Source organism: Salvelinus alpinus, chromosome 21 (genome assembly GCF_045679555.1).
Source record: "Salvelinus alpinus chromosome 21, SLU_Salpinus.1, whole genome shotgun sequence".
In the NCBI taxonomy this organism is placed as follows: Eukaryota; Metazoa; Chordata; class Actinopteri; order Salmoniformes; family Salmonidae; genus Salvelinus; species Salvelinus alpinus.
The window spans coordinates 6,934,597-6,962,417 of NC_092106.1; the positions used below are offsets into that span (position 1 = coordinate 6,934,597).

At 44.4% G+C, this 27,821-nt stretch overlaps 3 protein-coding genes across 7 annotated transcripts in view; 1 reads left to right on the forward strand and 2 right to left on the reverse strand.

Annotated features, from left to right (window-relative positions):
- The window catches only part of LOC139547707 (neuronal PAS domain-containing protein 1-like), a 43,257-nt gene extending 38,864 nt beyond the window's left edge, over positions 1 to 4,393 (forward strand). For all 5 annotated transcript variants that reach the window (XM_071356711.1, XM_071356709.1, XM_071356713.1 and 2 more), the window contains 3 exons: positions 181 to 328; positions 1,285 to 1,397; positions 1,683 to 4,393. In XM_071356711.1, coding sequence (XP_071212812.1) covers positions 181 to 328; positions 1,285 to 1,397; positions 1,683 to 2,665 — 1,244 coding nt within the window. In that variant the 3' untranslated portion in view covers positions 2,666 to 4,393. The remainder of the gene's footprint in view (positions 1 to 180; positions 329 to 1,284; positions 1,398 to 1,682) is intronic.
- Positions 4,394 to 12,603: 8,210 nt separating this feature from the next.
- Positions 12,604 to 16,542, reverse strand: LOC139547709 (transmembrane protein 160-like). The gene is made up of 4 exons (XM_071356714.1): positions 16,268 to 16,542; positions 16,071 to 16,095; positions 15,701 to 15,793; positions 12,604 to 15,540 (listed from the first exon to the last, which is right to left on the reverse strand). Exons 1-4 carry the CDS (start codon positions 16,484 to 16,486, stop codon positions 15,236 to 15,238), a joined length of 642 nt encoding a protein of 213 aa, XP_071212815.1. The 5' UTR covers positions 16,487 to 16,542; the 3' UTR covers positions 12,604 to 15,235.
- Positions 16,543 to 20,033: 3,491 nt separating this feature from the next.
- Positions 20,034 to 27,821, reverse strand: part of LOC139547710 (egl nine homolog 1-like) — a 36,846-nt gene continuing 29,058 nt past the window's right edge. Inside the window, exons 5-6 of the mRNA XM_071356715.1 lie at positions 22,375 to 22,442; positions 20,034 to 22,247 (exon numbers count right to left, since the gene is read on the reverse strand). Of these exons, the coding sequence (XP_071212816.1) occupies positions 22,195 to 22,247; positions 22,375 to 22,442 (121 nt within the window). The 3' untranslated portion in view covers positions 20,034 to 22,194. The remainder of the gene's footprint in view (positions 22,248 to 22,374; positions 22,443 to 27,821) is intronic.

Sequence of the window (27,821 nt, forward strand, 5' to 3'; positions counted from 1 at the left end):
GTGTTTTTGTATGTGTGTGTGTGTGTGTTTTTTTTGTGTGTGTGTTTGTGCCTTTTGAACTGCTAACATTTTTGACTAAGTTCATATTTTGCAATCAGCGCCCTCTGCTGCTAAAGTCCTGTAGTGCTATGCCAACCCACTCTTTACCCTCATCCTCTCTCTCTCTGTCCCCCCCCCCAGTGTTGAGGAAGGGTCAGGTGGTGACCGGGTACTACCGCTGGCTCCAGAGGAGAGGGGGTTATCTGTGGGTCCAGTCCTGTGCCACCGTCTCCATCAACCACAAAGCCCCCCACGAACGCAACGTCATCTGGGTCAACTACGTCATCAGGTCAGCCCCGTCGCTGGTCATCCCCGTCGCTAGTCAGCCCCGTCGCCACAGTAGCAGGTCAAACACGGTGCACAACGCGTCCAGCATTACGCTCCTAGACAAGGCGTCCCACTCCTTCAGTCTACCGTCATTTGTATATACTAAACCCTAATGACAGTATATACATTTTATTACAGAATGATGTGAAGTTTTGTTCATTTAAAACACCGATATGATACAAGTATTCACACATGAATTCAAGGAAATTCTATATTTTCCTTTGTCTCTGTCTCAGGAGCCACAACCCCCCAGCTCCTAAACACACATACACACTCAAAGACAAACAGACACACGTGCACGCACAGAGCAAGAGAGGAGTCAGACAAAAACAAGAGGAACAGGCTGAATTACAATACTAATTGGAGCAGCGCTTTATAATTACAACAAATGGATGTCAGAATGTTGGGTCTGAATGGTGTTTTAGTTCATTAGTGCTGTAATTACAAGAGCTCATTAACTTCTCCAGCAGCAGCCCCCACTGATCCTGTCTGGGCTCTGTTCTTTACGGGTGGGCTCCTGAGTGGAGCGAGGCGGGCTATGGGAGAGCAGGGGTTGCTGGTGTGTGTGTGTGTGTGTGTGTGTGTGTGTGCGTACAATTGGGGGGGGGGGGGGGGGGGGTTGTTGGATACAGCATTGTGGGTTGGGGTAGCTGATGAGGGGTATTCATGGAGAAGAGGCTGGTTGTTGTTGATAGATGATGGTAATGGTTGGAAGGAAGTTGATGGGAGACAAAACAAAATACACAATTTAATCTACGACCATATAGGGCTCTCTGTGAAGTACTCCCTGCACCCATCTTGCTAAATCAGGAGTCATAAACAGTGGTTTGCTGCAACACTAAGAGCTGTAAAAGGGGACTTTATTGTCTTTTATTTACTCTCTCTCCCTTTCTCTCTCCCTTTCTCTCTCTCTCTCAGTCGAACAGAGCTCCCAGACACTCCCCTGGATCTGCTGCAGCTCCCAGAGAGTCTGAGGGCGGAGCGTCTGAAAGCCAGCTCCTCCCCTTCGGAACTCTCGCCACAAGCCCGGGGTAGGGAACCACACAGGCACACACACACGCAATCACTCACACATTTATGGTGTACATTGAATCATTCACACAAACATACTTGATGGGATGGGAGGTAGACTAGTGGTTAAGAGCAATGGGCCAGTAATCAAAAGGTTGCTGGTTCGAATCCCCGAGACCACTAGGTAAACAATTTGTCTAATTGCTCTGGATAAGAGCGTCTGCTAAATGACTAAAACGTAAATGTAATGACACATCCACATATTTCCTCATGAAAAACATATCTAACTCTTTTCCCCTCCCCAGGTCCACAGCCAATGAAAAGCTCTGTGTGTAAAGGTGACCCTGACTCTAAACTGAGAGAGATCTATAATCCCGGAGTCCAGTCAGGGGACAGGAGGAAGCGTCCGCTGCGGTCTGACTCTGAAGGCGCTCCCCCGGAAACGCGGCGTCGCCTGGAAGAGTTCCGCCAGAGAGAGGGGAGTGTGTCCGCCTCTTCAGACCTGGGCAGTGAGAGCGAGGGAGAGGAGAGAGCGTGGGAGCAGGGGGGAGATAGCGCGAGGGTCAAACGAGAGGAGGGGCCTTCGAAACAAGGTGGGGAGACCCCAGTGAGGGGCGAAAGGGGTGGCAGGGTGCACAACGGCCGTGCGGTAATCCAGCACCTTAAGAGTGTAGTGTCCTCGCCTCTCTCTGGTCCCCACAACATCAAGACTGAACATGAGGCACTGGCTGCAGGGGGTCGCTGGACACACACACATCCCCCACCCTCGCACACACACACCCCCTGCGGCAGCCTGAACGGCGACAGTCCCCCGACCCCTATCCCAGACTCCTCCTCCAGCAGTGAAGCCCCACCCAAAGGTATTTTCACCCCGCCCTCCCCCGCCATGTCTCCTCCCATGTCCGGCTCCTCCCCTCTACCTTGTGAGGAGCGGCGAATGTTGTCTGGAGGCCGGGGGGGCGGGCCTGACTTTGAGCTGTTGCAGAGACTGGCAGCGGGGGGTGCTGCAGGACGGGTGCTCTTCCACCCCCTGACCCTCGGCCCCCAGGGGCCACAGAGCCTGTACGCCCCCAGTACCATCCGCTATGCGCCCCCAGAGCTGCCCCCCTCTCACCCCGGTGCTGAGGGGCTGCGCTCCGACCACCACAAGGGACCTCCAGCCTTCTTCCCCCACCTCCAGAGGCTGGCCGGCCTGCCCTCCTTCAGTGGCTTCTCTGCCTCGGACAATCCCTTCAACCCCTTCTGTATGAACGGACTGAGGGGGGCCGCAGGGTCCGAGGAGGACTGAAAGAGAGGAGGGGCTTTAGAGAGACATGGGGGCAGGACATCGGGACATGTGGGGTTGGGAAACTGAACAAAGGACCATTTGCACAGCTTCCATGGGGAGTCAGATGGTGTCCAACACAGGTGACAGGATGGGTGACACTCAAAGTGGACTTTGACACTTGACTTTACCCCACTAGCTGTCCAAGCTTTGTCCCCCTCTCTGCTCTACCATATCCTCTCTCCGCTGCTGTTAAATGACTGTGCAGTGTTTCATGTCTCTTTCTTCCACTCAGAAAAGCCATATTGTACATAGAGACAGGACCATACACACCTTCACTACTCCATCCTCAGTATTATACCAACTGCTCCTGAGCCTGTCAGACTGACTTCTGTGTGAATGAAAAAAATAGGGGTAAAAATGGATGACATTTTTTCACTTGTTTGTGTAAAATACTGAATCATCTCTTAAACAGAGTTAGAAATCATACTCTGACACAATAGTGGAAATATAGAGGTCTGAGCCTATCTCATGGACGCCCAAAATGATATTTGAACACATCTCGGGTACTCCTTCCTTCCATAAAGTGAACCCCGCTGAAGAGGGTTTGAAACACTGAAAGCACAGAGGAGTGAGAGAGTCCCAGATACATTCCATTCCACTCTGAGACTGTTCTGTCTGGGAAAGAAAGGTATGAGAGGGGAACGTACAATACCTCTACTGGCTGGTCACTTTGTAATGTTTTCAGTCTTGTAGAAACTGAAAATGGTCCTACAGAATGAAGTGTTGTGAAAGTTAAAGACGCTGTGCTGTGTATGAGATGAAAGCCTTATTCCTATTATATTGTCATGTTGTTGTCATAGGGTGAAGTGGGAGAGGTGTAAAAACTATTGTCTTACTAGAGGACATACTTTGGGAAATGCCACAGTTTAATTCAGAAACCCTAAAGAAATGTATTAGAAATGAAGGGTTTGGGGAGGAATCTTTTTTTTTTTTTCACAATATTTGTCCCGAGCACTTACTGAAATTAGTTGTGAACACATAGCACTTCATCTTTTGAATTTCCTTGTGTATTAAGAATTAAATACAAGAGTGGTCAAGATGAATACCACAAACGGCCCACAAAATGTAGGGTCATTTAAAGAAAGACCACAGGAGTTTAATACATGGTCATTAAACGTGTGGTCATTCAAACATGACCATGGGGATTTAGTACAGTTTGGTGGTCAATAAAAAAAGAACTAACTTTTTGTTCTCAAAGTGAAACATCCATATTAGGTCATTAGAGGTGGAGTGGAAAACAGGGGTCAAATATTCATATATTAAATCATATCAAATATATACATTTTTATACTCATCACCAGAAATTCCATCCCAAAATATTGTGAGGTCATAAAAGAAAGACATCCCAAACTGATATTAAAGAGAGATTAAAATGTCCCGATCCTAAATCGCTATCCTGGTCATAAATGAAGTGTTACTGATGGACTGGGTTGGATGTCGGCTGTACAAGACCATATCTGGCATACAAGGGGTTGTCTGTGCGCCGGTTATAATTCCACTGGCTCTACTACAATAAGACCAGATAAAAACCCTAGGCATCACTGTGACTCTAACCCGTTTCTGTTCAAATATTTGTGAATATACCATCCACTTCTGATCTTCAAATTAAAATGAACCAATGTATAAAAACTATCAAACTGATGACGATAATAAAATATTCCATTAGAGGAGCACAAGAAAGATTTTTGATATCCTTGTTCTAGTATCTGACTGACTGTCGATAAGAGTGGGCCGAGGTACTGCCTGGCTCGAAAACATGCCTTCAAAATGTATCTTAAGACGTCTTGAAAGGTCTCTACATGTCTCTACGTGTCTCAACTTCGTCTCAACTTCGTCTCAAGATGTCACAAGGTGATGGCTGAGTATGTACAGTTCCAGTCAAAAGTTTGGACACCTACCCATTCAAAGGTTTTTCTTTATTTTTACTATTTTCTACATTATAGAATAATAGTGAAGACATCGAAACTAGGAAATAACACATATGGAATCATGTAGTTACCAAAAAAGTGTTTAACAAATCAAAATATATTTTATATTTGAGATTCTTCAAAGTTGCCACCCTTTACCTTGATGACAGCTTTGCAGACTCTTGGCATTCTCAACCAGCTTCATGAGGTAGTTACCTAGAATGCATTTCAATTAACAGGTGTGCCTTGGTAAAGGTTAATTTGTGGAATTTCTTTCCTTCTTAATGCATTTGAGCCAATCAGTTGTGTTGTGACAAGGTAAGGGGGGTATACAGAAGATAGCCCTAGGCAAAAGACCAAGTCATATTATGGCAAGAACAGATCAAATAAGCAAAGAGAAACAACAGTCCATCATTACTTTGAGACATGAAGAACTTTTAAAGTTTCTTCAAGTGCAGTCGCAAAAACCATCAAGCACTATGATGAAACTGGCTCTCATGAGGACCGCCACAGGAAAGGAAGACCCAGAGTTACCTTTGCTGTAGAGGATAAGTTCATTGGAGTTACCAGCCTCAGAAATTGCAGCCCAAATAAATGCTTCACAGAGTTCAAGTAACAGACACATCACAACATCAACTGTTCAGAGGAGACTTCCTCTTCATGGTCGAATTGCTGCAAAGAAACAACTACTAAAGGACACCAATAAGGAGAAGAGTCTTGCTTGGGCCAAGAAACACGAGCAATGGACATTAGACCGGTGGAAATCTGTCCTTTGGTCTCATGAGTCCAAATTTGAGATTTTTGGTTCCAACCACCTTGTGAGACGCATAGTAGGGGAACGTATGATCTCCGCATGTGTGGTTCCCACCGTGAAGCATGGTGGAGGAGGTGTGATGGTGCTTTGCTGGTGACACTGTCCTGGATTTATTTAGAATTCAAGGCACACTTAACCAGCATGGCTACCACAGCATTCTGAAGCGATACGCCATCCCATCTGGTTTGCGCTTAGCGGGACTATCATTTGTTTTTCAACAGGACAATGACCCAACACACCTCCAGGCTGTGTAAGGGCTATTTGACCAAGAAGAAGAGTGATGGAGTGCTGCATCAGATGACCTGGCCTCCGCAATCACCCGACCTCAACCCAATTGAGATGGTTTGGGATGTGGTGGACCGCAGACTGAAGGAAAAGCAGCCAACAAGTGCTCAGCAAATATGGGAACTCCTTCAAGACTGTTGTAAAAGCATTCCAGGTGAAGCTGGTTGAGAGAATGCCAAGCGTGTGCAAAGCTGTCATCAAGGCAAAGGGTGGCAACTTTCAAGAATCTAAAATCTATTTGTTTAACACTTTTTTGGTTACTACATGATTCCATATGTGTTATTTCATAGTTTCTATGTCTTCCCTATTATTCTAAAATGTAGAAAATAGTACAAATAAAGAAAAACCCTTGAATGAGTAGGTGTGTCCAAACTTTTGACTGGTACTGTACACCTGCCCACACAACAATATTAATGAAAAAGTACCTGATGTAAAATCCATCATCCAAATTGGTCCCTGTGGACCAGGTTTGAGTGTCCCTGGTCTGATGTGGTGCAGATGGAACATGCCCATTAGACAGTATATATCCAGGTTTATGAGCCAAAGCTCTCTAAGTAATAGCTCGGAAGATATAGACAAAGGGTGTGTGTGTGTGTGTGTGCACGTGCGTGTGTGTGACTGAGGAAGTGTTTGTCTGTGTGAGTGCGTGCGTGTCTGTCTGCTTGAGGCCGTGTGTATGCATAGAGTGTGTTGTTTGAATGGCCGGTGTATCTGTGTGTGTGCGTATGCGAGCGTGTGTGTGTTCCAGAGCGGGTGTTGTGTTGTACCAGGCAGCCCTAGGGAGGGGCTCTGACATTGAAGACGGGTTAAATCCTGTTTTACATTCAAGTGGCAGGCCCCAGTTCATTAGAGTGAGGATCATTCCTCCTCAAGACCAAAGGAAGCGCATACTAAACAAAAGCAGTTGTTGGGGAGAACATTTGAGGGTAAGTGCGTGTGCCTGCCGTGCGTGTGTGTGTGCACGTCTGCTGTGTGTGCGTGTGTGTAAAGAGAGTTCAGAAATGACCTCAGGTTCCTCTATCTCTTCTTTTCTCAGGTGTGAGTTCTTCAGCTGATAGCCTGTTCCATGGTGGGTGTAAAGGTGTCTCTACATCTCAGATAGGGACTGTGGGTTTGTGGGGACATGGGCGTCTCTCCTCAACTCTATGCCCTGGCTGTCTGTCAGGGACTTTGAAGACTTACAGTGCATTCGGAAAGTATTCACAACCCTTGACTTTTTCCACATTTTGTTACGTTACAGCCTTATTCTTTTTTTTTCTCTCATCAATCTACACACAATACCCCATAATGACAGAGCAAACACTTAAATATCACAATTACGTAAGTACTCAGACCCTTTACTTTGCTGATGCACTTTTGGCAGTGATTACAGCTCCTTGGGTATGCTTGGCACACCTGTGTTTGGGGAGTTTCTCCCATTCTTCTCTGCAGATCCTCTCAAGCTCTGTCAGGTCTCTCCAGAGATGTTCGATCGGGTTCGGGCTCTGGCTGGGCCACTTCAAGGACATTCAGAGACTAGTCCCGAAGCCATGGGATGGTGCCAGGTTTCCTCCAGACGTGACTGTTGGCATTCAGGCCAAATAGTTCAATCTTGGTTTCATCAGACCAGAGAATATTGTTTCTCATGGTCTGAGAGTCCTTTAGATGCCTTTTGGCAAACTCCAAGCGGGCTGTCCTGTGCCTTTTACTGAGAAGTGGCTTCCGTCTGACCACTCTATAATAAAGGTCTGATTGGTGGAGTGCTGCAGAGATGGTTGTCCTTCTGGAAGGTTATCCCATCTCCACAGAGATACTCTGAAGCTCTGTCAGAGTGACCATCGGGTTCTTGGTCACCTCCCTGACCAAGGCCATTCTCTCCCGATTGCTCAGTTTGGCTTTACGGCCAGCTCTAGAAAGAGTCTTGGTGGTTCGAAACTTTTTCCATTTAAGAATAATGGAGGCCACTGTGTTCTTGGGGACCTTCAATACTGCAGACATGATTTGGTACCCTTCCCCAGAGCTGTGCCTCGACACAATCCTGTCTCGAAGCTCTACGGACAATTCCTTCAACCTCATGGCTTGGTTTTTGCTCTGACATGTACCGTCAACTGTGGGACCTTATATAGACAGGTGTGTGCCTTTCCAAATCATATCCAATCAATTTCATTTACGACAGGTGGACTCCAATCAAGTTGCAAAAACATCTGAGGATGATTAATGGAAACAGGATGCACCTGAGCTCAATTTCGAGTCTCATAGCAAAGGGTATGAATACTTACTTTACCAGTCAAAAGTTAGGACACACCTACTCATTCAAGGGGTTTTCTTAATTTTTTACTGTTTTCTACATTGCAGAATAATAGTGAAGACATCAACTATGAAATAACACATATGGAATCATGTATTAACCAAAAAAAGTGTTAAACAAATCAAAATATATTTTATATTTGAGATTCTTCAAATTAGCCAGCCTTGATCACAGCTTTGCACACTCTTGGCGTTCTCTCAACCAGCTTCATGAGGTAGTCACCTTGAATGCATTTAAATTAACAGTGTGCCTTTTTAAAAGTTAATTTGTGGAATTTCTTTCCTTAATGCATTTGAGACAATCAGTTGTGTTGTGACAAGGTAGGGGTGGTACAGTATACAGAAGATAGCCCTATTTGGTAAAAGACCAAGTCCATATTATGGCAAGAACAGCTCAAATAATCAGAGAAACAACAGTCCATCATTACTTTGACTGACCTTCATGTCTTAATCTGGAAAATGTCAAGAACCCATCAAGCGCTATGATGAAACTGGCTCTCACGAGGAACGCCACAGGAAATGAAGACCCAGAGTTAACTCTGCTGCAGAGGTTAAGTTCATTAGAGTTACCAGCCTCAGAAACTGGCAATTAACTGCAGCTCAGATTGCAGCCCAAATATATGCTTCACAGAGTTCAAATAACAGACACATCTCAACATCAACTGTTCAGAGGAGACTGCGTGAACCAGGCCTTCATGGTTCAACCAGGCCTTCATGCAGTCAAATTGCTGCAAAAAGAAACCACTACTAAAGGACACCAATAAGAAGAGACTTGCTTGGGCCAAGAAACACGAGCAATGGACATTAGACCGGTGGAACTATGTCCATTGGTCTGGTGAGTCCAAATTTGAGATTTTTGGTTCCAACGCTGTGTCTTTGTGAGACGCAGAGTAGGTGAACGGATGATCTCTGCATTTGTGTTTCCCACCGTGAAGCATGGAGGAGGAGGTGTGATGGTGCTTTGCTGGTGACACTGTGATTTATTTAGAATTCAAGACACTCTTAACCAGCATGGCTACCACAGCATTCTGCAGCGATACGCCATCCCATTTTGTTTGGGCTTAGTGGGACTGTCATTTGTTTTTCAACTGGACAATGACAAACCTCCAGGCTGTGTAAGGGTTATTTTACCAAGAAGGAGAGATATGGAGGGCTGCATCAGATGACCTGGCCTCCACAATCACCCGACCTCAACCCAATTGAGATGTTTTGAGATAAGTTGGACCGCAGAGTGAAGGAAAAACAGCCAGCAAGTGCTCAGCATATGTGGAAACTCATTCAAGACTGTTGGAAAAGCATTCCAGGTGAAGCTGGTTGAGAGAATGCCAAGAGTGTGCAAAGCTGTCATCAAGGCAAAAGGTGGCTACTTTGAAGAATCTAAAATCAAAAATCTATTTGTTTAACATTTTTTTGTTACTACATGATTCCATATGTGTTATTTTATAGTTTTGATGTCTTCACTATTATTCGTCGTTGTTGGTAATCAAGCCTACCACTGTAGTGTCGTCTGCAAACTTGATGATTGAGTTGGAGGCGTGCATGGCCACGCAGTCATGGGTGAACAAGGAGTACAGGGGAGGGCTGAGAACGCACCCTTGTGGGGCCCCAGTGTTGAGGATGTTGTTTCCTACCCTCACCACTGGGGGCGGCCCGTCAAAGTCCAGGATCCAGTTACACAGGGCGGGGTCGAGACCCAGGGTCTCGAGCTTAATGATGAGTTTGGAGGGTACTATGGTGTTAAATGCTGAGCTGTAATCGTTGAACAGCATTCTTACATAGGTATTCCTCTTGTCCAGATTGGTTAGGGCAGTGTGCAGCGTGATTGCGATTGCGTCCTCTGTGGACCTATTGGGGCGGTAAGCAAATTGAAGTGGGTCTAGGGTGACAGGTAAGGTGGAGGTGATATGATCCTTGACTAGTCTCTCAAAGCACTTCATGATGATGGAAGTGAGTGCTATGGGGCGATAGTCGTTTAGCTTAATTACTTTAGCTTTCTTGGGAACAGGACCAATGGTGGCCCTCTTGAAGCATGTGGGAACAGCAGACTGGGATAGGGATTGATTTAATATGTCCGTAAACACGCCAGCCAGCTGGTCTGCGCATGCTCTGAGGACGTGGCTAAGGATGCCGTCTGGGCCGGCAACCTTGCGAGGGTTAACACGTTTAAATGTTTTACTCACGTTGGCCGCGACGGGGCTGGTTTTCTTTTTGTAATCCATGATTGACTGTAGATCCTGCTACATACGTCTTGTGTCTGAGCCGTTGAATTGCGACTCTAGTTTGTCTCTATACTGACGCATAGCTTGTTTGATTGCCTTGCGGAGGGAATAACTACACTGTTTGTATTCGGTCATGTTTCCCATCGCCTTGCCATGATTAAAAGCAGTGGTACGCGCTTTCAGTTTTGCGCGAATGTTGCCATCAATCCACGGTTTCTGGTTGGCAAAGGTTTTAATAGTCACCGTGAGTACAACATCACCGATGCACTTGCTAATAAACTCGCTCACCGAATCAGCGTATACATCAATGTTGTTGTCTGAGGCTATCCGGAATATATCCCAGTCTACGTGATCAAAGCAATGTTGAAGTGTGGAATCCGATTGGTCGGACCAGCGTTGAACAGACCTGAGCACGGGCGTTTCCTGTTTTAGTTTCTGTCTATAGGCTGGGAGCAACAAAATGGAGTCGTGGTCAGATTTGCCGAAAGGAGGGCGAGGGAGGCCTTTGTATGCGTCGTGGAAGTTAGAGTAGCAATGATCCAGAATGCTGCCAGCCCGGGTCGCGAATTCAATATGCTGATACAATTTAGGGAGCCTTGTTTTCAGATTAGCTTTGTTAAAATCCCCAGCTACAATAAATGCAGCCTCAGGATATATGGTTTCCAGTTTACAGAGTCCAATGAAGTTCTTTTAGCCTTGTCATTATGGGGTATTGTGTGTAGATTGAGGGAAACATTTTATTTAATCATTTTTAGAACAAGGCTGTAAAATTTGAAAAAGTCAAGGGGTATAAATACCTCCCGAATGCTCTGTTATCTCAGCCCCTGAATGGAAGAGCAGTCTCTAGGGAAATACCTTCGCACATGGGCCTGACACTGACACTGAAAACATTAGGGGAAATATTTGAGTGAGAACTGAACGTTCCTTTACATCCCCTCTCCTCCCTCCATCCTATCCCCAACTACACCACCCTTACCACCTCTTCTCTACTTGCCCCACCACCTCTCCTTTCCTTTACACTATTAACCCTCCTCCTTCAATCTCTCCATCCCCATCCACACAGCCTGTTCCACTCAGTCTTTCACTGCTACAGCCCCATCCCTCTCCCCTCCTCTATTCTGTCCAGATTGTGAGGGGAGGGTAATATGCTCATCTATAACCGGCCATGGTGCCGTGAGGTGGGTTGGTGATGGTGTTGTGAGTCAGTCCATGGTCCGGGTGTTTGTCAGTGTGGGCGCGTGCTGCTGGGTAGCCATGCCCTTTAGACGCGCCAGGCCCCAGGAGCCGTCTGCATGCCAAACAGAGCCGCCTGCGCAGTCAGACGCAGCCGAGGAGGAGGGGGGGGTGGGGGGGGGTTGCAGCACCCAGACACACCCTGCATGAGAAACTAACTGCGCCAAAACGCCTGGGTTGGAGTGGTGGGGGGAGAGAGAAAGAGGAGAGGGATGGTTAGTAAGATGCACTGGAGTTTACCTGAGTGACACAGACTGATATAGAGAGAGAAAAAGTGGGATTAATCGAAAAAGCGGATGGGCATCTGACCTCAGGACAGAGAGGAGTCTCAGCAGCTCATGCCTCGACCCGAACCTTCTCACCTCTCCAGTGAATCAATCGATGGATGAGAGAGATAACCCACACCTGGGCAGTAACCTATTAAGTGATCACTATCATCCCCCTCCCTGTGTTATCCGGACAGCACTGAGGTGCTGCTCTGTGTGTAGTGTACCCAGAGAGGAGGATGGAGGAATACATGGCATCAATGCTTGGTTGAGTGAAACGAACGACAACACGGTTTTAAATGAAGGGAATGTCAGCCATTTTGATTTCATATTCTTACTCCATTTCTATGGTGTCACATCTGATAGATAAGCCTACATTTGATTGTGCAAAATGATGATCTCTTTAAAAGGTGTTACACATAGGAAATGACAATGCGAAAGTTGTTTTGGTCCAACAGCTTTAAGAAATTATATTTTGTTATTGAAAATATAATTTCACAGCAATTTAGATGGTACAATGATTCCCTACAGTGCTTGTTTTCGAACATAAACTGAAATTGAGCGAACAGTGTAGAATTTTATCAACCAAGGAAATTACAGAGCGATTTCCACTAGATAACACAGCCACAAAGTCAGAACATCTTCCCCATTTTGACAACAGATGCCGCTCCGGAGGGAGAAATCAATAGGCGAATATCACAGCCAATCACAATACCGGTGGGTAAGTAATATTGTGAAAAACAATCATTCCACTATTAGCGCAAAATATATTATGGACATTTCCTGAAATTACAATGCAAAAATTCTAGAAATCCTGCATAGCACCTTTAAGTATTGACCACAAACATACATTAGTCTTTTCACGTAGGGGTCAAACACACAACACCAGTTTGATTTTGTAACTGTGTTTATGTACATATTCATACATAAAGTCTAATGATATACAGTAAGTTGTACTGAAGGCCATGCAGAAATCAAATACATCACACTGCAATACAGATTATCTCTAACCCAGCGACTAACTCGCCTCGTTCCACCATCCAGGTCTCGCATGCTAATGTTCTGTAGCGCAGCGGTCAGGTCAGGATGGGGGGATCAGGCTAGAGACTAACCATACCTACAGTGCATTCGGAAAGTATTTAAACCTGTTGACTTTTTCCACATTTTGTTACGTTACAGCCTGATTCTAAAATGGATAAATGCTAACATTTCCTCGTCAATCTACACATAATATAACAATGCAAAAACAGTTTACATTGTTTTTGCAATGTATAAAAAAAAAATGTTTTAAACAATTATTTTCATAAGTAATCAGACCCTTTGCTATTAGACTCGAAATTGAGCTCAGGTGCATCCTGTTCCCATTGATCATCCTTGAGATGTTTCTACAACTTGATGGGAGTCCATCTGTGGTAAATTAAATTGATTGGACATGATTTGGAAAGGCACACACCTGTCTATATAACTGTCACACAGTTGACAGTGCATGTCAGAGCAAAAACCAAGCCATGAAGTCGAAGGAATTGTCCATAGAGCTTCGAGACAGGATTGTGTCGAGGCAAAGATCTGGGGAAGGGTACCAAAAAATTGTCTGCAGCATTGAAAGTCCCCAAAAACACAGTAGCCTCAATCATTCTTAAACATAAGAAGTTTCGAACCACCAAGAGTCTTCCTAGAGCTGGCCGCCCGGCCAAACTGAGCTAACGGGGGAGAAGAGGATTGTTCAAGGGGGGTGACCAAGAACCCGATGGTCACTCTGACAGAGCTCCAGAGTTCCTCTGTGGAGACGGGAGAACCTTCCAGAAGGACAACCATCTCACTCTACCAATCAGGCCTTTATGGTAGAGTGGCCAGACTGAAGCCACTCCTCAGTAAAAGGTACATGACAGCCCACTTGGAGTTTTCCAAAAGGCACCTAAAGGACTCCCAAACCATGACAAACAAGATTTTCTCGCCTGATGAAACCAAGATTGAACTCTTTGGCCTGAATGCCAAGCGTCACGTCTGGAGGAAACCTGGCACCATCCCTATGATGAAGCATGGTTGTGGCAGCATCATGCTGAGGGGATGTTTTTCAGCGGCAGGGACTGGGAGACTAGTCAGGATCGACAGAAAGATGGACAGAGCAAACTAGATAGAGATCCTTGATGAAAACCTGCTCCAGAGCAATCAGGACCTCAGACTGGGGCGAAGGTTCCAACAGGACAACGACCCCAAGCACACAGCCAGGACAATGCAGGAGTGGCTTTGGGACAAGTCTCCGAATGTCCTTGAGTGGCACAGCCAGAGCCTGGATCTAACATCTCTGGCGAGACCTGAAAATAGCTGTGCAGCGACGCTCCCCATCCAACCTGATAGAGCTTGAGGATCTGCAGAGAAAAATTTGAGAAACTCCCCAAATACAGGTTTGCCAAGCTTATAGCGTCACACCCAAGAAGACTCAAAGCTGTAATCGCTGCCAAAGGTGGTTAAAAAAAAAAAAATCTTAAAATGAAATGTCTAAAAACCTGTTTTTGCTTTGTTATTATGGAGTATTGTGTAGATTGACGAGGGGGGGAAATAATTTTAGCAATTTTAGAATAAGGCTATAACGTAACAAAATGTGGAGAAAAGAAGGGGTCTGAATACTTTCCGAACACACTAAATATACTCCATCTCACACAAACACACGGGTTATAGAAATGTTATAGTTTCTCTCCAAAAAGACAGAGGTTCAGGGTGGTATTTTGATGAAGTTGTGGCTCCAGCTTTCAATCCTCGATTGAGTAAAGGTATGAAATAATAACGTTACTTTACAGTTAGTCGATTTCTATAGAGTAGTTTATCAAGATTGCATTGAACATGTTTAAATAAAATAATTATAACTTATAGCGCTTTGCCATGTTTGTTTTTTTGCTGTCATTTGCTTTGTGACAAAACTATATGAATCACAAAACCCTTTGGAGAAAAAAACTATAAGCCAAAGCCTTCATCGTTTAAAAGAAACTTTTCAATCTAAAATAACAGAATACAGAAGGAAAACCCACAGACTTTTACACGCAGAGAAAATCGATTACACAAGGATTGACCATTGCTGATTACTTACCTACAGTATTTATACCCCTATATCGCAAATTCACATAGGGCTAGTTCATCCATTCAACACGGGCTACATCTCCTCATTCTACATCAACAGCATGGACTACTACAGAGAATCCAAGTACTCCTTTGTATAAATATAGAATAAACTGATATAAAAAAAATTACATCAATCAAAACCATATTTACGTGAACGCAGCATGAGTTGGCTCAGAGTATGGCTTAGGAATTGTACAGGGCACTTTGATTCATAAAGTAAACATGACCAGGAGTAAATATACTCAAACGAGGCACTCTCACAGAGTGTGTGTGCAAAATAAAACGAAATTAAAATAATCTAACATTGATATTATGAACTTGAATGTCATACACACTTCCTCTCAGTCCTCTCTGTCTCACTCACACGCAAACACACACCTCGTCACCTTTGCCACGCACACTCGCTACTTGTCTTGGCCTTTGTTGCTGCCGTGGTGCCGGTTGCCATGCGAGTGGTTGCCGCGGTCCCGACAGTCTGGACACTCCCCTCCGTCATCGTCCTCGTCATCCTCATGTATAATCTCCACCTCCAGGCGTCCGATGTAGAGAGATACCGCACACAGCCAGAAGAGGGCGACGCTGCTCACCACAGCAACATTCAGCAGCACGGCTGGCAGGGAGAGAAGCATCATCCTCCTCAGCGAAAACAGGCTGCCCACGTAGGACGCCCCGCCGAACGATACACACACACCACCCAGGATGAAGAAGGCTGGGGGTGGGGAGAGAGAGAGGTGGAAAGACTGATGACCTAAATAAGTAACTTATGTTTATAATGGGTGTGTTTCAGTTACCTTTAAGGTCTTTTCTCATAATTATGTTCTGCTCCAATAGAATAGAGCCACAACCCTGGCCCTCCTTAGTCTCCTTACCATATCCTGCCTCTCGTCCCACATCACTCTGGACGAAAGCGATGACCCCGATCCCCGTGGCCAGGAGTCCGTTCCGGAACCAAGACAGGAACCCTAGAACAGAACAACACGAGGCTTACAGCCCAGTCCGAAAACAACCCCTCACCTCTTTCTCTAACCCTACCAGTGTTTGCAGTCAGGAGCTTTTCCCATATTGCTCAAGTTTCTGGATTCAGATGTGTAAACACATAGCCTACAGTGGCATGCATATCTTCTTTCGCTACAATAACTGGTCTAACTGTGCCAACAGGAATTCTAGCCAAATGCATAGCAAAGTCTTTAAATAAATAGCCTGTCTTTGAACCTCTTCCTAATCTAAATGTGCAGTTACCAGTTTCGTGGGACTTTTTCAGCATCTGCAGAGCAAAACAAAAATAGCAGTGATTTAGAAAGGTGGTTCATGTCAGCACACACAGATCAGTTCTGTAATGCAGGAGTATATTCAAGTCATTTGGAAAAGCAAAAAGGTGAATCAAGTCGTACATCATCTTCTAGAATGGCAAGACTTTACTTTCACTTTGAACTTACCAAAGCATCCGCCTTATCGAGTTCTGTCATAAGATGATACTCTGGCATCCGAGCCTTGCCCCATGGCCCCTTCTCAGCCACACATTTCCGCGACGACCCGTGGACTCTCCTCACCGGTAGTCCCCCGAGGTACTGAGGCCTGACGTGCTTCCCAACCCAGGCGAACTGATTTGCAATCCGCGGCAGCTGTCTGCACGTAAACCAACTCAAGGCAGCCATAGCTCGCTAAAAACACAACACGACCTTTGCATGCCCTGTGAACTTTCACACTGCAAACGACACACGGAAGGAGGCGGTGCTCCCGTGCAAACATATTACTGTAGCGCCGTCCTTTGTTTGTTATTGTAAAATAAACCGTGCCATAATCTTCCTTTATGAAATGTGTATTTTATTTTGTAAATGTTTAACGTGGGCTGTTTCTCCTTTACTACCAGATTTCCTCTCTAGGCGCATTCTGTTAACCTTATACTTTACCTGCACCTTGTGTTTAGCTCATTCAGCCACCAGAGGGCATTGCTAGACTACAAAATCGATTCCATTATCGTAGGGCCAATTAAACAGTTTTAGGGTTTGAAATGGTTTGTTTCAGGGTTTCTCCTCGGACCCTAATTAGTGGGGAACATGTAAAAGGTATAAAAACAACCCTTGGACATGGTGACGCTTTCAACTTTTTCTCAAAGGTTCAGTGTAGAGTCTGTGCTGCTTTATTGCTGTGCCCGGCTGTTACGCACATGTGGGCAACCATTTTGGGGACCATGCATTCTGATTGAGACGAAATGTGGTCAATTGTAGTGAGAAGTTATGTGTTGGATTTGGTTATCAGTGTTTTTTGTTTAACAACACTTCCAATGTTTTTGTAAAGTTATGCCTCTACAGTAATGCTTTTTAGTTTCTAGTTGGTTCGTGTTTGGATAGGCTTTATAAATGTGCTTAGAATCTCTGACTCTAAATATGTTACAGTAGTGTTGATGTTAGGGGTGTGAATGTTCTGCATTTGAATCTATGCAATGCCGTGTACAGTGCCTTCAGAAAGTATTCACACCCCTTGTTCCACATTTTGCTTTGTTACAGCCTGGATTTAAACTTGATTAAATGTAGATTTTTTTTGTCACTGGTCTACACACAATACCCCATAATGTCAGTATTATTTTTTTAACAAATTAATTAAAGATGAAAAGCTGAAATGTCTTGAGTCAATAAATATTCAGTCCCTTTGTTATGGCAAGCCTAAATAAGTCCAAGAGTAATAATTTGCTTACATCACATAAATTGCATGGACTCACTCTACGTGCCATAAGTGTTTAACATTATTTTTGAATGACTACCTCATCTATGTAACCCACACATACATTATCTGTAAGGTCCCTCAGTCGAGCACTACATTTCAAACAGACTCAAGCACAAAAACCATGGAGGTTTTCCAAAGCCTCGCAAGGGCAACTATTGATAGACATTGAATATCCCTTTGAGCATGGTGATGTTATTAATTACACTTTGGATGGTGTATCAATACACCCAGTCACTACAAAGACAAAGGTATCCTTCATAACTCAGTTGCCGGAGAGGAAGGAAACCTTTCAGAGATTTAATCATGAGGCCAATGGTGACTTTAAAACAGTTACAACATTGTAGTTACTCCACAATACTAACCAAAATGACAGTGCAAGGAAGGAAGCATGTACAGAATAACAAATATTCCAAAACATGCATCCTGTTTGCAATAATGCACTAAAGTAAAAGTGCAAAAAATAAATGAACTTCATATCCTGAATACAAAGCATTATGTATGTATTTTAAAGCATGGTGGTGGCTGCATCATGTTATGGGTATGCTTGTTATCGGCAGGGACTAGGGACTTTTTTTAAGATAAAAAGAAACTGAATAGAGTTAAGCACAGGCAAAGTCCTAGAGGAAAACCCGGTTCAGTCTGCTTTCCAGCAGACACTGGGAGACAAATTCACCTTTCAGCAGGACAATAACCTAAAACACAAGGTCACATATACACTGGAGTTGCTTACCAAGACGACATTGAATGTTCCTAAGTGGCCTAGTTACAGTTTCGACTTAAATTGGCTTGAAAATCTATGGCAAGACTTGAAAATGTCTGTCTAGCAATGGTCAACAATCAACTTGACAGAGCTTGAAGAATTTTTAAAAAGAATAATGTGCAAATATTGTACAATCCAGGTGTGCAAAGATCTTAGAGACTTACCCAGAAAGACTCACAGCTGTAATCGCTGCCAAAGGTAATTTGGGGTCGAATACTTATCTAATCAAGATATATTTGTTTTATTTAAAAAAAACTTTTTTTTATTTTTTACAATTGCTAGAATTTTTCTTCCACTTTGACATTACATAGTATTTTGGGTAGATTGTTGAAAAAAAAGAAGATTAAATAAATGTTTATCCCTCTTTGCAACACAAAGAAATGTGGAAAAAGTAAAGGGGTGTGAATACTTTCTGAAGGCACTGTATGTGTCAATGACTGTGTAGCTTACTGCTGCTTTTGGATGTGTGTGTGTGCGTGCATGTGTGACTGGTCACTGTAGGATAAATGGGAGACCTCTTCCTGTCGGTCTCTCTGTGCGGTGGGCCCTTTGTCTCCCTGCAGTCCTTGGGGACACCGACCGACCATGCCCGCCCTACCTGACAATTGTTTAGCGTGAGGAGCACGGGGAGGCAGACGGGGGGTCTCAGGAACAAGGGTGTGTGTGTGTGTGTGTTGACAAGGGGCTTTCAGGAAGGCCAACAACCCTTTGATGTGATGAGCAGCTGACACTCTGGTCTCAGTCACGCCACCCTACTACTGACCATGCTGGACACACACACACACACCAGTTTTAAGATCAGTTTTAGTGTTTACCTGAATAATGCTCAGGGCTAGGGACTGGAGGAAATCGGATTAGAAACCAAGAGTAATGGAATGAATATATGGAGTAGGTGAAAGCTTTAGGTGGGAGAACCTCTTTAGTTGAAGGACCATTTGTGTGTGTGTGTGTTTGTGTGGCTGTGTTAATCTTTCAAATTATGTGTGGGTGTGTGTGTCTCGCTCTCCCTCTGTGTGTGTCTCTCGTGTGTGCATCTTAGTGTGTGTGTGAGTGGATTTATGTTGGCACATACTGTAGCAGCCGTGCTGGTAGATACGTGACACTGATACGGTTACATAAAGGGGGCTGAGGCTATGAGCATTGGGGTTATGAAAAGAGGGAGTAGAGAGACGAGCAGGAATGGGGTTAGTATATGGGGAGGGGCAGATTAAGGGAATCTCATAGACTACGTCCCAAATGGCACAGTATTCCCTTGTGCACTACTGGTCAAAAACAGTGCACTGCATAGGGAATAGGGTGTCATTTGGAATGGAGGCCTAGAGTTCATTCCGTTCTTCAAAACAATGTGTGACCACATTGTAATCTCCTCAACTCTTTAATGACATGCAATCTGCCAACCTTACCACAGTTTTATATTCGGCTCTCCGTTTCTCGGTCTCTTGCGATTCGTTCCATCGTTATACCTCCCTATTCTTCCCTCACTCCTGCTGAGACAGGTCTGGGAGAGGAAATGGCTGCATGACTGTGGTTAGAGAGAGTGGACTTCTTACTGTATGGCCTCAGTGTGTGTGTGTGTGTGTGTGTGTGTGTGTATATAAATAGCATCCATAATTCCCCTGAACGTCCACAGCGTGAAGGTCCATGCTCTGTGTGATATCAGTGACTCTGTCCAGAATCAGAAAGCAGTACTCCATATTCAAGAAGGCAAAAAACAAGTCTTCTTATACAAAAACACATTTTAATTAAATACTGCAAAATTCCGAAAAAAATTAGGCAACTTTTTTTGTTCTCATTGTTTTAGTTACTATTGCATCTCAATAACCATATTATCCACAGCATAAAAGCATTTTCTAAATTTCCATTGTTATCATTTACAGATAGCATTTCTGAAAAGTGATATTTTTTACTTCTCTCTTACCCAGTCTGTAACACACACACACACACACACACACACACACACACACACACACACACACACACACACACACACACACACACACACACACACACACACACACACACACACACACACACACACACACACACACACACACAAAGTCAAGCGCATCCTCACCCCCATTCAAGGCCAGGGTGCACACATGCACAAACAGTCATGTTTAACTAGCCTTGTGGAGACACACAACTGATTCCCTTTCAAAATCCTATTTTCCCTAACCTAACCCCAAAACCCAACCTTAACCCTAAACCCCATAGAACTATTCTTATGGGTACTAACAAAATGTCCCCAGTTGGTCAAATTTCTGTTTGCTTACTATTCTTGTGGAGACTTCTGGTCCCCACAAGTATAGTTAAACAAACACACACACACCCAGACACACTCTGCAGTAGTTTCACACAGACCCTTCTGTGCATTATCATTTGCTTCTGTGGAATTTAACACGGTTGACTGAGGGTTTGGGTTAGATTTAGATGTTGTGGTAAACCGTGTCCAATCTATTGTATGTGTGAGTAGACCAGAATGCACTGCAGGTGATGTTGATAGTGCTGATGCAGCCTCTAGTCTTGGTGCAAGTAGGGGTGGGGCTTACATGTGCAATTGGGACCATTAAGGTACTAGTAACAGGTTTGCTTGTACAGTACATTTTCTTACACTCCCTCAGGCACGTACACAGATACACAGTCGTACACACGTCAACAAAATACACCCTATAACATTCAGCAAACCCTGTTTCGACCCGCCTGCCGACGGCTTGCACAGGTTCCAGTGTTTTTATGGAAGTGTCTGTGTGAGCTTTGTGTAGGTGCCGTCTTCAAAACACTTCACAAACAAAAACACGCTCTTGGAATTGTTGCATTGCTTTCCGACATTACACACGCCTTAGATTCTTCAGTATGTTTCTTACCGACTGTCGCATGAACAAACAAACATTGTTGATGAGGCTGTGAAAGCACTTTATCTGTTGAGTTAAAAGTCGAGTTAAAAGAGAGTCTTCATGCTTCTCTGCGTTAAAGAGAGTCTTCAGTCTTCTCTGTACACTGGTGGCAGGTGGCTACCCTAACAGTTTCTCCAACATCATGACTGCTGGGAGAGCTGAATGCCACCCTACTGTATGATATGTAAAGGACCATTTCCTGTGAGGTCACTTCCTCTTTAACGGCGCGTTGTTGATTGATGGCTTGATGTAGCTGAGGCAACATGCTGGATGTGTCACGATGTGTGTGATGGTCAGGACCTCCAAACACATTTCCCTAACTGTCCTGTTCTAACCTGATGGGAGAAGAAGAAAAAATGTTGGGGGGGGGTTCTCTTCTGCGCCGTTGAACCAATCTAGTCAATTTGGAGGAGGAGTTAATATTGTTAACGTCCAAAAGTGGAAGTCGCGTCACAGGCTCTTTCCATTTCCCCTGAAAACCGGATACAATCGTTTTCCTCCGACCCTACAGAGGGTGCTCCTGTCTCTTTAGGCCTGCTTTCTGATTGGACAAAATACCCTTCTCTTTTGACTGAGCTGATTATAATATAACATCGATGATTATTGAAAAGGGAAAAACTGAAAAACAAGAGCCTGTCCAATCGGTTTCTTGTCTCTAATGATTTTTTGACTTCTCTGATGAAGAGGAGTCATCTTCATCCTATTCGGCCCTTATGCCACCTGAGTTAGTCTGACCCTGCCTCGCTCTTCTCACCAACTGATTCCACCGTGTTCCATCTCCGCCCCCTTTCCTTCAACCGCTCAATCAGATGCTGCCGTATTTCCTCACAGCCAATCAAGAGCTGTTTCAGATGACTGACAGACACAGAGTGGGCAGGGCCTGCTGGGTTTACAGCACCCCCCCTCAGAATAAAATGTCCAATAGCAGCGCGGGTTGGCACATGCACATCCAGAAAGCACTCGTGGGGGGGGGATTGGACGAGATTTAGGTTTTGTTGTTTTGAGTGACGGGCACTTGAACACCTTTCTGTCCGGTTGCTATGGACACAAGAAATGGCAGAGGAGATGAGTCTAAATACTTTTTGAAAAATGGACTGTACAAAGTGCATAAACCGTTTCAGGCACACTATTACATGTAAGTCAGACATTCAGAACTGTAACTCACCCAATCTGTACTTCTCTTTGGCCTCGGCTCGCTCCTTGGCATCAAAGTACCAGACAGTGATGGCATAGCTGTAACACACAGATCTGATCAGACTGACAACAGAGATTCTCAGCTCAGGAGGAAGTACAGACTAATTCAGTACAGTATAGTACAGTATAGTACAGAGTAGGAGAGGGTTGTGCTATACAGTGCATTCAGAAAGTATTCAGACACCTTGACATTTTCCACATTTTGTTACGTTACAGCCTTATTCTCGAATGGATTAAATACATTTTTTCCCTCATCAATCTACACACATTACCCCATAAATACGAAGGGAAAACAGTGTTTTTAATAGAATTTTTGCAAATGTATAAAAATAAAGTTACATAAGTTATCAGACCCTTTGCTATGAGACTCGAAATTCAGTCCAGGTGCTTCCTGTTTCCATTGATCATCCTTGAGATGTTTCTACAACTTAATTGGAGTCCACCTGTGGTAAATTCAATTGATTGGACATGATTTGGAAAGGCACACACCTGTCTATATAAGGTCCCACAGTTGACAGTGCATGTCAGAGCAAAAACCAAGCCATGAGGTCGAAGGAATTGTCCGTAGAGCTCCGAGACAGGATTGTGTTGAGGCATAGATCTGGGGAAGGGACCAAAACATTTCTGCAGCATTGATGGTCCCCAAGAACACAGTGGCCTCCATCATTCTTAAATGGAAGAAGTTGGAAGAAGGAACCACCAAGAGTCTTCCTAGAGCTGGCCGCCCGACCAAACTGAGCAATCGGAGGAAAAGGGCCTTGGTCAGGGAGGTGACCAAGAACCCGATGGTCACTCTGACAGAGCTCCAGAGTTCCTCTGTGGAGATGGGAGAACCTTCCAGAGAACCATCTCTGCAGCACTCCACCAATCAGACCTTTATTATAGAGTGGTCAGACGGAAGCCACTTCTCAGTAAAAGCACGACAGCCCGCTTGGAGTTTGCAAAAAGGCACCTAAAGGACTCTCAGACCATGAGAAACAAGATTCTCTGGTCTGATGAAACCAAGATTGAACTCTTTGGCCTGAATGCCAAGCGTCACATCAGGAGGAAGCCTGGCACCATCTCTATGATGAAGCATGGTGGTGGCAGCATCATGCTGTGGGGATGTTTTTCAGCATCAGGGACTGGGAGACTAGTCAGGATGGAGGGAAAGATGAATGGAGCAAAGTACAAAGAGATCCTTGATGAAAACCTGCTCCAGAGTGATCAGGACCTCAGACTGGGTCGAAGGTCATTGTCCTGAGCACACAGCCAAGACAATGCAGGAGTGGCTTTGGGACAAGTCTCTGAATGTTCTTGAGTGGCCCAGCCAGAGCCCAGACTTGAACCTGATCGAAGATCTCTGGAGAGACCTGAAAATAGCAGTGCAGCGACGCTCCCCATCCAACCTGACAGAGCTTGAGAGGATCTGCAGAGAAGAATGGGAGAAACTCCTCAAATACTGGCGTGCCAAGCTTGTAGCGTCATACCAAAGAAGACTTGAGGCTGTAATCGCTGCGAAATGTGCTTCAACAAAGTACTGAGTAAAGGGTCTGAATACTTATGCAAATGTGATTTCAGTTTTTTATAAATTAGCAAACATTTTAAAAAAAAAACAGTTTTTGCTTCGTCATTATGGGGTATTGTGTGTAGATTGATGAGGGGGAAAAACTATTTAATCATTTTTAGAATAAGGCTGCAATGCAACAAAATGTGGAAAAAGTCAAAGGGTCTGAATACTTTCCAAATGCACAGTATACTGTATTGGCAGTGGAGGGTTAAGTCAGAGCTGGTTTTGGACAGTGGTGGGTTAAGTGAGGGTTCTTGCCTCTCCTGTGAGGCTTCTCAGTGGGGTTGTGTTGTTTATTCCTGTCTCTCTCCCTCAAGCCCGAGAGCTGCAATTGAACCGACGACTGCCCCCCTACCGCCCTCCTCCCTCCCTCCCTCCACCCCTGAACCCAATCCCAGTCAGGAAATACGTTCTTCCTGTCCTGAGCCCCACCTCACCCCCCAGCTGTCAGACAGAGAGGAGAGTAGGAGAGGACTAACTAATGAACTAGAATCAAGCCAATGACGTGTCACATTTTTGTGGTGTTCTTCTGACTAATGCGTTCCAGGATTCAGCACGTAGATAAAAACAATCCTGTGCATGATCACAACATCAGGCAGGAGTCTGAATAGGCTTTGACTGAGTTCAGACTTCTCTCAACAGTGGATCATCAGCATGAGAGTGGATATATAATCTGTTAAAGTGATACTTTGGGATTTTGGCAATGAAGCCCTTTCTCTACTTCTCCAGAGTCAGAGGAACTCGCAGAAACTATTTTTATGTCTCTGTGTGCAGTTTGAAGGAAGTTGCTAACTAGCGTTAGCACACGCTAGTAGATACCATAGACTGCCAGTCATTGCGCTAACGCTAAGTAGCGATGACTCGCAAAACTACCTCTAACTTCCTTCATGCTGGATACCCGAGACATAAAAATGGTATCCGTGAGTTCATCTGACAAATCCAAAGTATCCCTTTAATAGAGCAGGTCAACGTTTCCCCAACAACATTAGGAGCCTTTAGTGAACATGTACTGTACTGTACTGTGTGTGAAGGAAGTAAAGTGGGTTAGAGGTTGTAAGGGCTCAGCAGAGAGAAGAAGTGCGGGGGTGGTCAGTGGATGTGGTTACGTTCAAACCATGTGGCACCCTTCCAAATGAAATCTATTTGTCACATGTGCCGAACACAACAGGTGTAGACATTACAGTGAAATGCTTACTTACAAGCCCTTAACCAACAACGCAGTTTTAAGACAAATAAGTGTTCAGTAAAAAAATAGATATGTAAAAAAAATGTAAAAAAACGAATAGCTAAAGAGCAGCAGTAAAATAACAGTAGCGAGGCTATATAGAGGGAGTACCGGTACAGAGTCAATGTGCGAGGGCACAGGTTAGTTGAGGTAATTGAGGTAATATGTACATGTAGGTAGAGTTAAAGCGACTATGTATAGATAATAACCAGAGTAGCAGCAGCAGCGTAAAAGAGGGGGGAGGGAGGGATGCAAATAGTCTGGGTAGCCATTTGATTAGCTGTTCAGGAGTCTTATGCCTTGGGGGTAGAAGCTGTTAAGAAGCCTTTTGTACCTAGACTCCTGTACCGCTTGCCATGCGGTAGCAGAGTGAAACAGTCTATGACTAGGGTGGCTGGTGTATTTGACCATTTTTAGGGCCTTCATCTGAAGGGAGATCCTGGATGGCAGGAAGCTTGGCCCCCGGTGATGTACTGGGCCGTACGCACTACCCTCTGTAGTAGAGGTCGACCGATTATGATTTTTCAACGCCGATACCGATACTGATTATTGGAGGACCAAAAAAGCCGATACCGATTAATCTGCCGATTTTATTTATTTATTTGTCATAATGACAATTACAACAATACTGAATGAACACTTATTTTTTACTTAATATAATACATCAATAAAATCAATTCAGCCTCAAATAAATAATGAAACATGTTCAATTTGGTTTAAATAATGCAAAAACAAAGTGTTGGAGAAGAAAGTAAAAGTGCAATATGTGCCATGTAAGAAAGCTAACGTTTAAGTTCCTTGCTTAGAACATGTGAACATATGAAAGCTGGTGGTTCCTTTTAACATGAGTCTTCAATATTCCCAGGTAAGAAGTTTTAGGTTGTAGTTATTATAGGAATTATAGGACTATTTCTCTCTATACGATTTCTATTTCATACACCTTTGACTATTGGATGTTCTTATAGGCACTTTAGTATTGCCAGTGTAACAGTATAGCTTCCATCCCTCTCCTCGCCGCTACCTGGGCTCGAACCAGCAACACATCTACAACAGCCACCCTCGAAGCAGCATTACCCATGCAGAGGAAGGGGAACAACTACTCCAAGTCTCAGAGCGAGTGACGTTTTAAACGCTATTAGCGTGCACCCCGCTAACTAGCTAGCCATTTCACATCGGTTACACCAGCCTAATCTCGGGAGTTGATAGGCTTGAAGCATTGCGAAGAGCTGCTGGAAAAACGCACGAAAGTGCTGTTTGAATGAATGCTTACGAGCCTGCTGGTGCCTACCATCGCTCAGTCAGACTGCTCTATCAAATCATAGACTGAATTATAACATAATAACACACAGATGAGCCTTAGGTCATTAATATGGTCGAATCCGGAAACTATCATCTCGAAAACAAGACGTTTATTCTTTCAGTGAAATACGGAACCGTTCCGTATTTTATCTAACGGGTGGCATCCATAAGTCTAAATATTCCTGTTACATTGCACAACCTTCAATGTTATGTCATAATTACGTAAAATTCTGGCAAATTAGTTTGCAATGAGCCAGGCGGCCCAAACTGTTGCATATACCCTGACTCTGCGTGCAATGAACGCAAGAGAAGTGACACAATATCACCTGGTTAATATTGCCTGCTAACCTGGATTTCTTTTAGCTAAATATGCAGGTTTAAAAATATATACTTCTGTGTATTGATTTTAAGAAAGGCATTGATGTTTATGGTTAGGTACACGTTGGAGCAACGACAGTCCTTTTTGGCGAATGCGCACTGCATCGATTATATGCAACGCAGGACACGCTAGATAAACTATCAATATCATCAACCATGTGTAGTTATAACTAGTGATTATGATTGAAGCCAGTGACTGATGTGGTGTACTTCTCAATGCCATCGGAAGAATCCCGGAATATATTCCCGTCTGTGCTAGAAAAACAGTCCTGTAGCTTAGCATCTGCGCCATCTGACCACTTCTTTATTGACTTCTTTAAGTCCCCGGCCACTAGGAGCGCCGCCTCTGGATGAGCATTTTCCTGTTTGCTTATGGCCTTATACAGCTCATTGAGTGTGGACTTAGTGCCAGCATCGGTTTGTGGTGGTAAATAGACGGCTACGTGGTCTACAGCTTATCATGAGATTCTCTACCTCAGGCGGCCAAAACCTCGAGACTTCCTTAATATTAGATTTTGTGCACCAGCTGTTCCAAATCTACACAGACCGCCACCCCTCGTCTTACCGGAGGCAGCTGTTCTATCTGGCCGATTCAGCGTAAACCCTGCCAGCTGTATTTTATCCATGTCGTCATTCAGCCACGACGACTGAGTGAAATATAAGATATTACAGTTTTTATGTCAGTGTGTGTGTGTGTGTTGGGAGAGGCCATACGGGAACGCCTGGTGCCCAAACTGATGACGTATGTCACGTAGCTGAGAGTCGAGTGGATAGGTTCAGTCAGTCATCCTGATATGCCCTTCGGAACTAGCTAATTTATGCTGGCAACAACAGCAGCAGCATGGTGCTAACTTGTAAATGAAAGAGATATTTATTTTGATTGGCGAGGAAGAAATAACTTGTAGTGTTGGTCACCATCTGAATGTCACCGTGACAAGCCAATTAGCTAACGTGACGACAAGCAGGT